The following is a 17,652-nucleotide window of genomic DNA, read 5'->3' as shown; positions in this document are numbered from 1 at the left end:
TCTTGGGAGAGACTAGGACCTGAGGGTATAGCCTTAGAATAAAGGGAAGACCTTTTAGAGAGAGACACTTCTTCAGCAAGAGAGTAGTGAATCTGTGGAATTCGTTGCCACAGAAGGCTGTAATGGCCACATCATTGAGACTGAGAAAGATAGGTTCTTAACTGAATGATGGAGCAAAATCGATGGGCTGAATAGTCTAATTTCTACTCCGATGTCTTATGGTCTGATAGGTGTTCGATGAAGCAATCACCCAGTCTATGCTTTGTTTCCCCAGTAGAGAGGAGCCCACATTGTGAACAACAAATGCAGTGGACTGGAATGTATGAAGTGCACGTAAAGCGCTGTTTCACCCGGAAGGTGTGTTTGGGCCCTTGGATATTGAATAGCAAGGAAGTGAATGAACAGATGTTACACCTTCTGCGGCTGCAGAGGAAGGTGCCTTGGGGGAGTGTTGGGAGTGAAGGAAAAGTGAACCAAGGTGTCCCTGAGAGAACTGACTCTGCAGAATGCTGACAAGGGAGGGGAGGGGAGGGGAATATGTGTCTGGTAGTGGCATTTCACTGGAGGTGGCAGAATTGGGAACTAATGATCTTCTGGATGTGGATGTTGGTGGGATAGTAGGTAAGGACAAGGAGAACCCTATTGCTGTTGTGGGAGGGAAGAGAAGAAGTGAGGGCTTAAGTGCGGGAGAGGACAAGTGCGGGAGACTTTGCGAGGACTTGAATAAAATCATAGAGATGTACTTCTGAGGCTCTGGACAGACCACATTTGGAGTATTTGGACAAGGCTGAGGATCCTTGTTAACAACAGCATGGAAAATCCTCGGTTGAGGAAGAAGGTGGATATTTCAGAGGCTCTCTTATCGAAGTTGGCATCATCAGAACAGGTGCGATTGAGACAGAGGAACTGAGAGGATGGAAAAGAATCTTTACAGAAAGGCAGGGTAGAGAAGTACAGCATTTAAACCAATCCTTCGGTCCAACTCGTCCATGCCAACCAGATATTCTAAATTAATCTAGTCCCATTTGCCACCACGAGGTCCATATTCCTCTAAACCCTTCCTATTCATATACTCATCCAGTTGAATGTTGTAGTTGTACCAGCCTCCACCACTTCCTCTGATCAAGGTAACTGTGAGATTCGGTGGGTTTGTAGTGACCAGCCTATCCCCAGAAATGGAAACAGTTGTTGAAGAAGGGAAAGAAGGTGTCAGAGATGGACCAGGTGGAAGTGAGGGTGAGATGGAAATTGGAAGCGAAATTGATAAACTTTTCCACTTCCAAACAGGAGAGGGAAGCTGCGTTGATGATATCATCGACATATCGAAGAAAGAGTTGTGGGTGGGGTCCAGAATAGGACTGGAACAAAGAATGTTTCATATACCCCACAAAGAGACAGGTATAACAGGAATCCATGAGGGTACCCATGGCTACATGTCTAACCTGACGAAAATGAGAGGAGTTGAAAGGTAAGTTATTCAGGATGATGAGCCTGTCAAGGCAGAGGAGACTGGTGGTCGATGGGTATTTGTTCCAGGAAGAACTGGAGAGCCCTGAAACCATCCTAATGCAGGATACAGGTGTAAAGGAATTGTATGTAGATGGTAAAGAGGCAGCTGGAGCCAGCAAACTGGAAATCCTGAAACTGGAGTAAAATGTCAGAGGAATCACAGATGTAAATGGATATGGACTGGACCAGGGAGAAATGACTGAGTCAAAGTCGGAAGAGATGGTTCTGTGGGGCAGGAGCAGGCAGAAACAATGCGACGCACTAACAAGAAATTTGACAGCTCGATCTTTATTTGGAGCTCCTTACCTCACATTGTGGGAATGGTCTCTAGAACACACTCCCTTTCCTAATAAAGTCTGTGTTACAATGGTTATAAGCAACTTTGACATCAGTGTTTGCCACCATTCTGGCCGTTATGCCGCTCCCAGGACATTTGCCAGCTAAGCGTTCGCTGTTTGTTACTTTGTGAACCTGCAGTTATTTTCCCAAGGTCATATAACTAAGCAATATTTTGCATTTGCCCACTTACAATGTTTTCTGTTTTCCTGTGTCCTTTCACAAGGTTATCTGAGTATACCCTTTGTTATACGTCATTCAGTCCTTGGTTTTCATACCATTCGTCCTTCACTCCCCTCTGCTAATGCAATGGGGTCTTCTGCCAATATTTGATTAGATTAAATTACTTACAGTGTGGAAACAGGCCCTTCGGCTTAACAAGTCCACACCTACTCTCCGGAGAGCAACCCACCCAGATCCATTCCCCTACATTTATCCCTCCACCTAACACTACGGGCAATTTAGCATGGCCAATTCACCTAACCTGCACATTTTTTGGACCGTGGGAGGAAACCAGAGCACCTGGAGGAAACCCGCGCAGACACTGGGAGAGTGTGCAAACTCCACACAGACAGTGGTGCTTTGAGGCACTGTGCCACCATGCCGCCCACAAATGGTCTACAGCTATTTGTGTAAAGGAATTCAACTAAGATGTGGAAGTGTTGGTTTTAGACTGGTGTGGAGAAGGTCAGAAATCACATGAAACCAAGTTACTGCCAAACAAAGGAGCGGTGCTTCAAAAGCTTGTGATTTCAAATAAACCTGTTGGACTGTAATCTGGTGTCATGTGACTTCTGACCGAATTCAGCAAATTCGTTAAAGTTGTTTATTAGTTGCACTTATAATTTCAGTATACTGACATGTATAATATGTAATGGCAATCACTTAAAAGTCTTTGATTATGCTGGGATCAGACTTTTCCTTCTACACTTTATTAAAGAACAAGCTTTCTCTTTCCCACTAAGATTCCTATAAGTCACTTCTTTATATTTTCTGATCACCATGAGCATGAGCCTACGATTCTGACTGGAAACTGCTGCCTTTTTGGGGGGAGGGCGATAAGGAAACTGGCGAAGTCAGTGTTGATGCTGTATGATTGGAGGGTTCTGAGGCAGAAGATGAGGCATTCTTCCTCCAGGCATCGGGTGTCTTGGGTTTGACAGTGGAGGAGGCTCAGGACTTGCATGTACTTGGTGGAGTGGGAGGGGCAGTTGAAGTGGTCGGCAATATCAACAATACTCTCCAGCACATCTCCTCCACTTCCCTTCATCCACCCTTGAACCCCACCTCTCCAACCACAACAAGGATAGAACCTCCTGGTCCTCATCTTCCATCCCACTAATCTCCAGATACAGCGCATTAGCCTCCGCCATTTCCACCACCGACAATCAGGCCCCACCACCAGAGATATATTTCCCTCCTTACCCCTATCGGTATCCCGCAGAGACCATTCCTTCCACAACTCCCTCGTTAGGTCCACGCCCCTCACCAACTCACCCTCAACACCTGGCACTTTCCCTTGCGGCCGCACGAGATGTAAAACCTGCGCCCACTTCTCTCCCTTCACCTCCGTCCAAGGCCCCAAAGGAACATTCCACATGCGGCAGAGATTTTCCTGCACATCCAAACACCTCATCGACTCTGTCTATTGCTCTTGATGTGGCATTAGGGAGGTAGGACACCAACTCGAGGAACGTTTCAGGAAACATCTCTGGGACATACGCACCAAACAACCCTACTCAAGTGGCCGACCACTTCAACTCCCCCTTCCAGTTCGCCACACTTTTCTGTTCCCAGATTGCCCTATCAAGGTTAAAGTAGTTAAAGCCATCTGGAAGAATGCACAGCAATGTGCGAAGAAATATACCAGCATAAATGGCACAATCTTCTTTCCCATATCTCGCACTCTCTCTGCTACTGTACTCATTCCCTACCAAGGCTCATGCTCCCCCACCTGCTGTCACTTGCCTCTAGCTTCCTGGTGTGTATCTGCACAAGATTTCTCAGCAGTGCAGTAGTATTGTGAGCCTGTTCTATCTGGTTGAGCTGGCAAAGTGCAAAAACTCAAGGCCAATCAATGCAAGACAGGAATGCTGTAAGCGTCTGGATAGGCTCAACATGAGTGAGCACTATGACAGCAAATGAACAGGCCAGACATGCAACCTGGTCCAGTCCATGAGCTGAATATATGCCCCATAACGCAGAGTGTTCTTGCGGCAGCAATAAATATGAGTTGAGTTAATATCCTTGGTGCAGCACTGAAGTGCAGAAGAGTGCTGTTAGTGATTTGAAGATTTGCAATGGGGCTTCTTAGAGGCTGGCATATGTCAGAGGCCAATGTCTGTGATCATGGAGTACATGTGGCTATTGCTCCGAGATGATGATGTCTGATGTTGCTTTCCTTATGTTCTTATAACTGAACTATGAATTACTTCATTGTATCATTTAATAATACAGTAGTGCAAGAAGTTCCTTCCCCGTTGAATCTGCACTGATTTTTCAAAGAGTGATCCAGTTGGTTTCATTCCTTGGTTGTTCAAACATATCTCTGCAAGATGTTTATTCTTCAAGTAGTTACCTAATTTCCTTTTGCATGTACTAGTGAATCTGTTTCCATTTTATTAGGCAACAATGTCCAAATCATGCCCACTTGTTTGCCTGCATGTAAACACTTCTAATTGTTCATCCTTGGGAAGTAGGCATGTGTGAAATAGCATATCATGCTCGTCTCTAATTGTCTTTAAGAAGGTGATGGTGAGCTGCCTTTTTGAACTACATCATCCTTGGAGTGTAGGTTCACTCACAATGCTGTTAGGGAATGAGTTGCAGGATCTTGAGTAGTGATATGGAAAGAATGCTGATATAGTTCCAAGTCAGGTCTGTGGCTTGAAGGGGAACATGCATGTGATGGTGTCCCCATGGTTTTGTTACTCTTGTCCTTTTATGTGGTAAAGGTTGTGTCTTTATTTGTGTATGTGCTTTATCAGAACTTCCATTTGTGTACCATTTGGTTTTTTTTTCCTCAGGAAACTGGTGGATTTCATTATAAAACTACATTTTCCTTTGATAAATGTAACCAGCTCAAATAGGTATCTGGTAAGTTTTAAGATAAATGTTTTAAGTATATGATATTAGAATTTGTATTATTTGTGTACCATTAACCAAAATGTCATATTTTCTCTTTTGAGAAAATTAGCAACAATTTTAACTGAGTTAGCATTTTGTTATTGCAGGATTTTTTCTCTCAAGTTGTGACTGATACTTCATACCTCATCGCACAATGGATGTCAGTGGGATTTGCACATGGTATGATATCGATACTTAGCTCAAGGCAATTAACTTAGATAATTAGATTAGATTCCCCACAGTATGGAAACGGCCGTTCAGCCCAACAAGTGCACACCGACCCTCCGAAGCCCACCCAGACCCATTCCGCAACCCTATATTTACCCCTGACTAACGCACATAACGCAATGGGCAATTTAGCAGAGCCAATTCACCTGACCTGCACATCTTTGGATTATAGGAGGAAATCCACGCAGACACGGGGAGAATGTGCAAATTCCACACAGATAGGTGCCTGAGGTTGGACTCAAACCCGGGTCCCTGGCACTTTAAGGCGGCAGTGCTAACCACTGAATCACCATGCCAATTAATACCAAATTAACACACAAAGATCTAATGGGCAGACTTTTATCGGGACTTCAATGAAGTGGGATTTGAACCCAGGATCTCCCATCTGCCCTAGAGGTCATACAGTCATAGAGATGTACAGCATGGAAACAGACCCTTCAGTCCAACCCGTCCATGCCGACCAGATATCCCAACCCAATCTAGTCCCACCTGCCAGCACCTGGCCCATATCCCTCCAAACCCTTCCTATTCATATGCCCATCCAAGTGCCTCTTAAATGTTGCAATTGTACCAGCCTCCACCACATCCTCTGGCAGCTTATTCCATACATGTACTACCCTCTGCGTGAAAAAGTTGCCCCTTAGGTCTCTTTTATATCTTTCCCCTCTCACCCTAAACCTATGCCCTCTAGTTCTGGACTGCCCGATCCCAGGGAAAAGACTTTGTCTATTTATCCTATCCATGCCCCTCATAATTTTGAAAACCTCTATAAGATCACCCCTCAGCCTCCGACGCTCTAGGGAAAACAGCCCGAGCCTGTTCAGCCTCTCCCTGTAGCTCAGATCCTCCAACCCTGGCAACATTCTTGTAAATCTTTTCTGAACCCTTCCAAGTTTCACAACATCTTTCCGATAGGAAAGAGACCAGAATTGCACACAATATTTCAACAGTGGCCTGACCAATGTCCTGTACAGCTGCAACATGACCTCCCAACTCCTATTTTCAATACTCTGACCAATAAAGGAAAGCATACCAAACGCCTTCTTCACTATCCTATCTACCTGTGACTCCACTTTCAAGGAACTATGAACCTGCACTCCAAGGTCTCTTTGTTCAGCAACACTCCCTAGGACCTTACCATTAAGTGTATAAGTCCTGCTAAGATTTGCTTTCCAAAAATGCAGCACCTCACATTTATCTGAATTAAACTCCATCTGCCACTTCTCAGCCCACTGGCCCATCTGGTCCAGATCCTGTTGTAATCGGAGGTAACCCTCTTCGCTGTCCACTCCACCTCGAATTTTGATGTCTTCTGCAAACTTACTAACTGTACCTCTTATGCTCGCATCCAAATCATTTATGTAAATGACAAAAAGTAGAGGGCCCAGCACCGATCCTTGTGGCACTCCACTGGTCACAGGTCTCCAGTCTGAAAAACAACCCTCCACCACCATCCTCTGTCTTCTACCTTTGAGCCAGTTCTGTATCCAAATGGCTAGTTCTCCCTGTATTCCATCAGATTTAACCTGGCTAATCAGTCTCCCTTACTGAAGCCCATATAGATCACATCTACTGCTCTGTCCTCATCAATCTTCTTTGTTACTTCTTCAAAAAACTCAATCAAGTTTGTGAGACATGATTTCCCACGCACAAAGCCATGTTGACTATCCTGAATCAGTCCTTGCCTTTCCAAATACGTGTACATCCTGTCCCTCAGGATTCCCTCCAATAACTTGCCCACCACTGAGGTCAGGCTTACCGGTCTATCGTTCCCTGGCTTGTCTTTACCACCCTTCTTAAACAGTGGCACTACGTTTGCCAGCCTCCAGTCTTCCGGCACCTCACCTGTGACTATCGATGATACAAATATCTCAGCAATAGGCCCAACAATCACTTCTCTAGCTTCCCACAGAGTTCTCGGGTACACTTGATCAGGTCCTGGGATGTATCCACTTTTATGCATTTCAAGACATCCAGCACTTCCTCCTCTGTAATCTGGACATTTTGCAAGATGTCACCATCTATTTCCCTACAGCCTATATCTTCCATATCATTTTCCACAGTAAATACTGATGCAAAATATTCATTTAGTATCTCCCCCATTTTCTGTGGCTCCACACAAAGGCCGTCTTGCTGATCTTTAAGGGGTCCTATTCTCTCCCTAGTTACCCTTTTGTCCTTAACATATTTGTAAAAACCCTTTGGATTCTCCTTAATTCTATTTGCCAAAGCTATCTCATGTCCCCATTTTGCCCTTCTGATTTCCCTCTTAAGTATACTCCTACTTCCTTTATACTCTTCTAAGGATTCACTTGATCTATCCTGTCTACACCTGACATACTCTTCCTTCTTTTGCTTAACCAAACTTTCAATTTCTTTATCATCCAGCATTCCCTATACCTACCTGCCTTCCCTTTCACCCTGACAGGAATATACTTTCTCTGGATTCTCGTTATCTCATTTGTGAAGGCTTCCCATTTTCCAGCCGTCCCTTTGCCTGTGAACATCTGCCTCCAATCAGCTTTCAAAAGTTCTTGCCTAATACCGTCAAAATTGGCCATTCTCCAATTTAGAACTTCAACTTTTAGATCTTGTCTATCCTTTTCCATCACTATTTTAAAACGAATAGAATTATGGTCGCTGGCCCCAAAGTGCTCGCCCACTGACACCTCAGTCACCTGCCCAGCCTTATTTCCCAAGAGTAGGTCAAGTTTTGCACCTTCTCTAGTAGGTACATCCACATACTGAATCAGAAAATTGTCTTGTACACACTTAAGAAATTCCTCTCCCTCTAAACCTTTAACACTATGGCAGCCCCAGTCGATGTTTGGAAAGTTAAAATCCCCTACCATAACTACCCTATTATTCTTACAGATACCTGAGATCTCCTTACAAGTTTGTTTCTCAATTTCCCTCTGACTATTGGGGGGTCTATAATACAATCCCAATAAGGTGATTATCCCTTTTTTATTTCTCAGTTCCACCCAAACAACGTCCCTGGATGTATTTCCGGGAATATCCTCCCTCAGCACAGCTGTAATGCTATCCCTTATCAAAAATACCACTCCCCCTCCTCTCTTGCCTCCCTTTCTATCCTTCCTGTAGCATTTGTATCCTAGAACATTAAGCAGCCAGTCCTGCCTATCCCTGAGCCATGTTTCCGTAATTGCTATGATATCCCAGTCCCATGTTCCTAACCATGCCCTGAGTTCATCTGCCTTCCCTGTTAGGCCCCTTGCATTGACATAAATGCAGTTTAATTTATTAGTCCTACCTTGTCCCTGTCAGCCCTGACTGTTTGACTCACTTCTGTTCTCAGCTGTACCCGTCTCAGATCAATCTCTTTCCTCACTATCTCCCTGGGTCCCACCCCCCCACTTTACTAATTTAAATCCTCCCAAGCAGTTCTCGCAAATTTCCCCGCCAGTATTTTAGTCCCCTTCCAATTTAGGTGCAATCCGTCCTTCTTATACAGGTCATTTCTACCCCAAAAGAGATTCCAATGGTCCAAAAATGTGAATTCTTCTCCCATACACCAGCTCCTCAGCCATGCATTCATCTGCTCTATCCTCCTATTCCTGCCCTCACTAGCTCGTAGCACTGGGAATAATCTAGATATTACTACCCTTGAAGACCTCCTTTTTAAATTTCTGCCTAACTATATGTAATCTCCCTTCAGAATCTCAACCTTTTCACTTCCTATATCATTGGTTCCAATGTGGACAATGACCTCCTGCTGGCTTCTCTCCCCCGTGAGAACATTCTGCACCCTCTCTGAGACATCCTTGATCCTGGCACCAGGGAAACAACACACCATTCTGCTTTTTCTCTGCTGTTCACAGAAACGTCTGTCTGCACCTCTGACTACAGAATCCCCTAACACAATTGATCTCTTGGAAGCCGGCATATCCTTGGAAGCCGGTAGAGCCAGTCTCAGTACCAGAAACTTGGCTTTTCGTGTAATGTTCCCCTGAGATTCCATTACCCGCTACATTTTCCAAAACAGCATACCTGTTTGAAATGGGCATATCCACAAAAGACTCCTGCCCTAGGTGCTGACCTCTCTCACCCTTCCTGGAGTTAACCCATCTATGTCACTGTATCTGAGACTCACCTCCCCCCCCACCCCCCCCCCCCCCCCCCCCCCCCCCCTATAACTGCCATCCATCACATACTGTTGCTCTTGCAAATTCCTCATCGCTTCTATCTGTCTCTCCAACCGATCCACTCGATCTGATAAGATTCGCATCCAACAGCATTTATGGCAGATTTAATCCGCAGTAACCCTTAAACTCTCGTTAAACTCCCACATCTGGCAAGAAGTACATATCACTGCAAAGGCCATTTTTGCTCCTTCACAATCTACAGACCCAGAAAGTAACACCGTCTTATTCCTCTACAAACACTGCCCAGGTTAAATTAATAGCTATGGCTTATATGTTAAGTTTAATCAAGAGACTTATCTCCAAAAACATATAATCAAGAAACAATCCACTATACTCACTACTGCAGCCTTTCTCTTGGACAGACTTAAAACAACAAATAACTTATCTGGTTCTGTGCTGTGAACTTTGCCCAACAGTTCCTCCAAGATTAGTTGTGAATTTCACTGTTTGTTAATTTTCCCAAATGCACTCCGATGTCCAGCGATGTATAAAATCAAATAGCAAAGGCAGAAACTGTGCAGGTTCTCTCTCTCTCTCTCTCTCTCCTGCACTATCCGTCACTATCCTCACCATGTGCTTTCTTTGTTTGCTCTTCTCCCTTTTAAAACTGCTGTTGTATTAACATCTCTGAACAGGTTGATTAGAAAAATAGGTATAATTTACAAATGTAGCAGGATGTTCACTGTGAGCTTTGATGATCGTGAATTGCAAAAGATGACGTCTTATGTGTAAGGAAACCGAACAATGACACAGAATGCACCAGATGATGTTTCTGCCTGACTGTCATTTTCTGTGGTAAAGCTACAAAGTAGTTGGAACGTCTAAATATGCCATCAATCACCTCCTTTATACACTATTTATAGTCACCTATGGATGTCACATATATTGCCTGTCAGACTTTGGAAACCACTACTTGTGTATAAATTGAGGGCTATTGTAAGCTTGAGGCCCACTGGTATGACATCTCTCCTCGAGGGTCTGTCTTACAACATGCTCTTCTTTTTCCTTTTTCCATTTATTTCTGTTAACTAGCATTTTCTGTTTTCTCTATTTCAGGTGTGTGTAATACAGACAACTTCAGTGTACTCTCTATAACATTAGATTATGGTCCTTTTGGCTTTATGGATTTCTATGATCCAAGTAAGTTTCTTTCTTCTTTTCAAAGCATTTATTACAACTGCACTCAAAAATACAGTGCAACATATTGACCCGTGTCAACCTTAGGACATCACATATAGCTGATTTATACTAAAAAAGTTGCAAGTGAGTTGTCTTGTGAAATATACTGTTGTATATTTCCATATTTTATATTATTTAAAAATGATGTTCATCTTGGCTGTCGAGCAGTGAAGGCACTACAATGTGTCTTGCAGTGTTAAACTAAAAAGGAGAAAATTATCTGGGATTTTTTTTCCAATGTTCATCAGTTCTAGATATTGTGCTTGTTATCATATTGGTTATGTATAAAGTTAGCATAAGGTGTGGTGTTCTTTCTCCCTGCTTCCTCCCCAGTCCCTCTGTAACCACGGACCCTCCTCAGTTTACTAATTACACTACCTGATACTCACTGTCTTAACCAATCATGTCAGATAATCACTTAGGTATATAGTGGAATGCTGAAATAAAAACAGTTAATGCTGTAAAAAAACTCAGAGTGTCTGGCAGGACCAATGGAGAGAAAAAGTTAATATTTTGAATGTTAATGAGATAAGCTTGCGAGGAACATACAAATTGATTGTAAAAGCTTATACAGGTATGAAAAAGATTAATGATGACAAATGTAGGTCCCTTACTGTCAGAAACAGAGGAAGTTATATTGGGGGACAAAGGGATGACAAATTAATCGAATACATATTTGGTTTTGTCTTCACAACGGAAGACAAAAGTAGTGTCACAAAAATGTTGAGGAGCATGGGGTCTAGTAATAATCTACACCCTAGAGTTCTTAAGGAAGTGATTGTTAAGAAATACTGGATATGTTGGTGGTTATCTTTCAAGGTTGTATAGACTTTGGAACAGTTGCAATGAATTGGAGGATAGCTAATATAACCCCACTATTTGAAAAAAGGAGGTAGAGAGAAAACAGGGAATTATGGATATTGGTAGTAGGGAAAATGCTGGAATCCATCATGAAAGATTTAAAAGCAGAGCACTTAGGGTCATAGAGACGTACAACTCGAAAACAGACCCTCAGTCCACTTCGTCCATGCTGACCTAAATTAACCTAGTTACATTTGCTAACATTTGGTCCAGCTTCATCTAAACCCTTCCAGGTTTAGAAGAGATGGATAAGGTGGTGGGGGAGCTTGGTTAATAAGAAATGAAAAGAGGATAGTTGTGAGAGTGATTTATGTTCAGATGATGTAGAATCAATTTGGGTGAAGATTAAAAAAGGTGCGAAGGAAAGAAGACATAAACAGGAGTAGCATACAGGCCCCCAAATAATAGCTATTCTGTGGGAATGGCTATAAATCATTAGTAATAGAAGCATGTAAGAAGAATAAAGCAATAATTATGGGTGAGATTAATTTTCATGTTCATTGGGTTAATCAAATTGAAAAGGTTAGATACAACAACAAATTCATAGAGTGCATTAGGGATAGTTTCCTAGAGTTATGTGTCATGGAGCTAATTCAGGGAGCAGTTTAATAAATATAGACTAGTGAGCCTTATGTCAGTGGTGGGTAAATTGTTGGAGGGATTTCTGAGGGACAGGATTTGCATACATTTGGAAAGGCAAGGACTGATCAGGGATAGTCAACCTGGTTTTGTGTAGACTTGATCTGCAGCAGGTGGTGAGGGAACCAACAGAAGGGAAATATATACTTGACCTCATCCTTTACTACTCTGCCGGCTGCATTTCCGTGACAATATCGGTAAGAGCGACCACTGCACAGTCTTTGTGGAGACAAAGTCCAGCCTTTACATTGTGAATAACCTCTAGCATGTCGTGAGGAAATATCACAGTGCTAAATGGATAAAGTTAAAAATCTCACAACACCAGGATAATGTGGTGAGGTCACCTGTTATGTGACATAAACCCAAGGTCCCAGTTGAGGCCATCCTCATACAACTGGTTTATTTAGAAGCACTAGCTTTCAGAGCACTGATGCTTCATCAGGTAATTGTGGAGAAGGACCATAAGACACAGAATTTATAGCAAAAGATTACTGCAGTCATGCAACTAAAGTGATATATTGAACAAACCTAGACTGTTGTTAGGGAATTGGAGCTGGAGCTGGATGAACTACAGATCATTCGAGAGGCTGAGGGGGGTAATTGAGAGGAGTTACCGGGAGTTGGTCACTCCTAAGGCTCAGGACAAGGATAGATGGGTTTCAGTTAGGGGGAGGAAAGGGGACAGACAGTCAGTGCAGAGATCCCCTGTGGATATTCCCCTCAGCAATAGGTATTCTGTTTTGGATACTGCTGAGGGGGATGACCTACCAGAGGAAAGCCATAGTAGTCAGTTCTCTGGCACTGAGCCTGACACTGTGGCAAAGAAGGGAAGGGGGCAGAATAGAAAAGTACTCGTGGTAGGGGACTCGATAGTTCGGGGAGTCGACAGGAGATTTTGTGGTCAGGATCGGGATTCCCGGAAGATAGGTTGCCTCCCTGGTGCCAGGGTCTGGGATGTCTTCGATCGGGTGTATAAGGTTCTAAAAGGGGAGGGCGAACAGCCAGAAATCGTGTTATATACTGGCACTAATGATCTAGCCAGAAAAAGGATTGAGGATATAAAAAGTGATTTCAGGGAGTTAGAATGGAAGCTGCAAAGCAGGACGAACAGAGTAGTGTTCTCTAGTTTACTACTGGTGCCACGAGATAGCGAGGCGAGGAACAGGGAGTGGGCACAGCTTAACATGTGGCTGCGCAGCTGGTGTAGGAGGGAGGGCTTCAGATATGTAGATAATTGGGATGCCTTCTGGGGAGGTGGGACCTGTACAAGAAGAATGGGTTGCATCTGAACTGGAAGGGGACCAATGTCCTGGGTGGAAGGTTTGCTCGAGTAGTTCGCTAGGGTTTAAACTAGTATGGCAGAGGGGTGGGAACCTGAGCTATATACCGGAGGTGAGAGTTGATGCAGATGAGGCAATAGCAAGAGGTAGACCAGCTAGTGGGAAAGATTTTCCTGGGAAGGAACCAAGGGATCAGTTAAAGTGTGTTTGCTTTAACGCAAGGAGTATCAGGAATAAAAGTGATGAACTTAGAGCATGGATCAGTACCTGGTGCTATGATGTTGTGGCCATAACAGAGACATGGGTTTCTCAGGGGCAGGAATGGTTGCTGGATGTTCCAGGGTTTAGAGCATTTAAAAAGAATAGGGAGGGGTGAAAAAGAGGATGGGGTGTAACAATACTAATCAGAGAGGGTATCACAGCTACAGAAGCTTCCATTGTTGAGGAAGATCTGCCTACCGAGTCGGTATGGGTGGAAATTAGGAACAGCAAGGGAGCTGTCACCTCATTAGGGGTTTACTACAGGCCCCCCAATAGCAGCAGGGAGATTGAAGAAAGCATAGGTCGGCAGATTTTGGAAAAGTGTGAACGTAGTAGGGTTGTTGTAATGGGTGACTTTAACTTTCCCAATATTGTTTGGAACCTCCTTCGAGCAGAAGATTTGAATGGAGCTGTTTTTGTAAGGTGTGTTCAGGAGGGTTTCCTAACTCAGTACGTTGACAGGCCGTTGAGGGGAGAGGCCATTCTAGACTTGGTGCTCGGAAACGAGCCGGGGAAGGTATCAGATCTTGTGGTGGGAGAGTATTTTGGTGATAGTGACCACAACTGCCTCACATTCTACATAGCTATGGAGAAGGAGAGGATTAGGCAAAATGGGAGGATATTTAATTGGGGAAGAGGAAACTATGATGCGATTAGACATGAGTTAGGAAGTATGGACTGGGAGCAATTGTTCCATGGTAAAGGCACAATAGACATGTGGAGACTGTTTAAGGAACAGTTGTTGCGAGTGATGAATAAATATGTCCCTCTGAGACAGGCAAGAAGGGGTAAGATAAAGGAACCTTGTGGAGCTTCTCGTCAAAAGGAAGAAGGTAGCTTACATAAGGTGGAGGAAGCTAGGGTCAAGCTCAGCTCTGGAGGATTACAGGCAGCGAGGAAGGAGCTCAAAAATGGTCTGAGGAGAGCCAGGAGGGGGCACGAGAAAGGCTTGGCAGAACGGATTAGGGAGAACACAAAGGCATTTTACACTTATGTGAGGAATAAGAGAATGGTCAAAGAAAGAGTAGGGCCGATCAGGGATAGCATAGGGAACTTGTGTGTCGAGTGTGAGGAGGTAGGGGGAGCCCTAAAAGAGTTTTTGCTTTTGTCTTTACGAAAGAAACGAACTTTGTATTGAATGAAACCTTTGAAGAGCGGGTGTGCATGCTGGAATGGATAGAGATAGAGGAAGCTGATGTGCTGAAAATTTTGTCAAACATTAAGATTGACAAGGCTAGGCCCGGAACAGATTTGTCCTTGGCTGCTTTGGGAAATGAGAAATGCAATTGCTTCGCCACTTGCGAAGATCTTTGCATCCTCGCTCTCCACTGGAGTCGTACCTGAGGACTGGAGAGAGACAAATGTAATTCCTCTCTTCAAGAAAGGAAATAGGGAAATCCCCGGCAATTACAGACCAGTAAGTCTCATGTCTGTCTTCTGCACGGTGTTAGAAAGGATTCTGAGGGATAGGATTTATGACCATCTGGAAGAGCATGGCTTGATTAAATGCAGTCAACACGGCTTTGTGAGGGGCAGGTCATGCCATACAAAGCTTATTGAGTTCTTTGAAGATGTGACTAGAAAAGTTAATGAGGGTCGAGCTGTGGTGTGGTGTATATGGACTTCAGCAAGGCATTTGATAAGGTTCCCCATGGTAGGCTCATTCAGAAGGTCAGGAGGAATGGGATACAGGGGAACTTAGCTGTCTGGATACAGAATTGGCTGGCCAACAGAAGACAGCGAGTGGTAGTAGAAGGAAAATATTCTGCCTGGAAGTCAGTGGTGAGTGGTGTTCCACAGGGCTCTGTCCTTGGGCCTCTACTGTTTGTAATTTTTATTAATGACTTGGATGAGGGGATTGAAGGATGAGTCAGCAAGTTTGCAGACGACACAAAGGTTGGAGGTGTCGTTGACAGTATAGAGGGCTGTTGTAGGCTGCAGCGGGACATTGACAGGATGCAGAGATGGGCTGAGAGGTGGCAGATGGAGTTCAACCTGGATAAATGCGAGGTGATGCATTTTGGAAGGTCGAATTTGAAAGCTGAGTACAGGAATAAGGATAGGATTCTTGGCAGTGTAGAGGAACAGAGGGATCTTGGTGTGCAGGTACATAGATCCCTTAAAATGGCCACCCAAGTAGACAGGGTTGTTAAGAAAGCATATGGTGTTTTGGCTTTCATTAACAGGGGGATTGAGTTTAAGAGTCGTGAGATCTTGTTGCAGCTCTATAAAACTTTGGTTAGACCGCACTTGGAATACTGCATCCAGTTCTGGTCACCCTATTATAGGAAAGATGTGGATGCTTTGGAGAGGGTTCAGAGGAGGTTTACCAGGATGCTGCTTGGACTGGAGGGCTTATCTTATGAAGAGAGGTTGACTGAGCTCGGACTTTTTTCATTGGAGAAAAGGAGGGGAGGAGAGGGAACCTAATTGAGGTATACAAGATAATGAGAGGCATAGATAGAGTCGATAGCCAGAGACTATTTCCCAGGGCAGAAATGGCTAACACGAGGGGTCATAGTTTTAAGCTGGTTGGAGGAAAGTATAGAGGGGATGTCAGAGGCGGGTTCTTTACACAGAGAGTGTGACAGCATGGAGTGCGTTGCCAGCAGCAGTTGTGGAAGCAAGGTCATTGGGGACATTTAAGAGACTATTGGACATGCATATGGTCACAGAAATTTGAGGGTGCATACATGAGGATCAATGGTCGGCACAACATCGTGGGCTGAAGGGCCTGTTCTGTGCTGTACTGTTCTATGTTCTATCTTTTAGAATGAGTTGCAGGTATCTGCTCATTAATATGTAAATCTCAAAACTTCTTTTAAGTTACATTCTCGAGATAACTTAAGGTTTTATAAATAGAGGTGATATCTCAGCTCAGACAATAAATTAAATGTGTGAGGTTAGAGTCTGTATGCCAATCTTGCGTCAGACTGGTTCTGTTTCCAAAGTGGAATTTACAAAATATTACATGGATTGACTGCCGGCATTGACTACCTGCAGATTGTGCATTTTTTGAGCAAAATAGAATGTATCTACAAATATAATTCTGAAAATAGAAATTCACCCCATAGACTTACTTGTGAGTGTGAGTGCACGTGAGAGAGTGTGTGTTTGCATATGTGCAAGCTTGGTAAAGTGTGTGTGAAGGTGATGGGGTATAAGCCTGTGTGAGGATGGGTGCTTGGGTTTGAGTGTGGGAGGTATGTATGAGAGCATGTGTATGAGAGAGTGTGAGTATGTAAGAGTGTGTGTGTATGTGTGCTTGTGTGTATGTGAGAGTGCGTTTATAGTGTCGTATGGTCATCTGTAGTGTGACCTGGACCCAAAGTCCCAGGTGAGGCCATCCTCTTAGGTACTGAACTTTGCACCGTCATGGGTACCGAACAAGCAGAGGCCAAGTTTGGTTAACACACACTTTACCAGGTTTGCACACATGCAAGCACACACTGTCTCACGTGCACTCACACTCGTATGCACATGTTTTCTCTCTCTCTCTCTCTCTCTCTCTCACACACACATACATGTGCACATGCACATAAATATATGGGGTGAATTTGTATTTGCAGATGCATTCTAATTTGCTTAAAAAATGCACAATCTGCAGGCAGTCAATCCATGTAATATTTTGTAAATTCCACTTTGGAAACAGAACCAGTCTGACGCAAAATTGGGATACAGACAGACTCTAACCTCACACATTTAATTCATTGTCTGAGTTGAGATGTCACTTTTTTATAAAACTTTAAGTTATCTCAAGAATGTAACTTAAAAGAAGTGCTGAGACTTACATATTAATGAGCCAATACCTGCAACCCATTCCAAAAGATGAAAGACTTAACAGCAATCTAGGTTTGTTCAATATATTATTTCAGTTGCATGACACTGTAACCTTTTGCAATAAATTCTGTGTCTTATGGTCCTTCTCCACAACTACCTGATAAAGGAGCAGCGTTATGAAAGCTAGTCTTTCCAAATAAACCTGTTGTACTTAAACCTGGTGTTGTGAGATTTATAACTTTGTCCACCCCAGTCCAACACTCCTCCACATCAAGTGCTATATGGGA

The 17,652-nt window shown here is 43.7% G+C and overlaps 1 protein-coding gene across 3 annotated transcripts in view; it reads left to right on the top strand.

The window, feature by feature from the left end:
* Window positions 1–17,652, top strand: part of LOC122550062 (uncharacterized) — a 115,497-nt gene that overhangs the window by 49,637 nt on the left and 48,208 nt on the right. For all 3 annotated transcript variants that reach the window (XM_087987450.1, XM_043690537.2, XM_087987451.1), the window contains 3 exons: window positions 4,872–4,941; window positions 5,079–5,151; window positions 10,422–10,505. In XM_087987450.1, coding sequence (XP_087843576.1) covers window positions 4,872–4,941; window positions 5,079–5,151; window positions 10,422–10,505 — 227 coding nt within the window. The remainder of the gene's footprint in view (window positions 1–4,871; window positions 4,942–5,078; window positions 5,152–10,421; window positions 10,506–17,652) is intronic.

Source organism: Chiloscyllium plagiosum, unplaced genomic scaffold (assembly GCF_037043375.1).
Source record: "Chiloscyllium plagiosum isolate Xiang-an unplaced genomic scaffold, Cpla_swu_hap1 HiC_scaffold_5, whole genome shotgun sequence".
NCBI lineage: Eukaryota > Metazoa > Chordata > Chondrichthyes > Orectolobiformes > Hemiscylliidae > Chiloscyllium > Chiloscyllium plagiosum.
The sequence above is the reverse complement of the archived record's forward strand: the minus strand, read 5'-3'. Positions and strand labels throughout refer to the sequence as shown.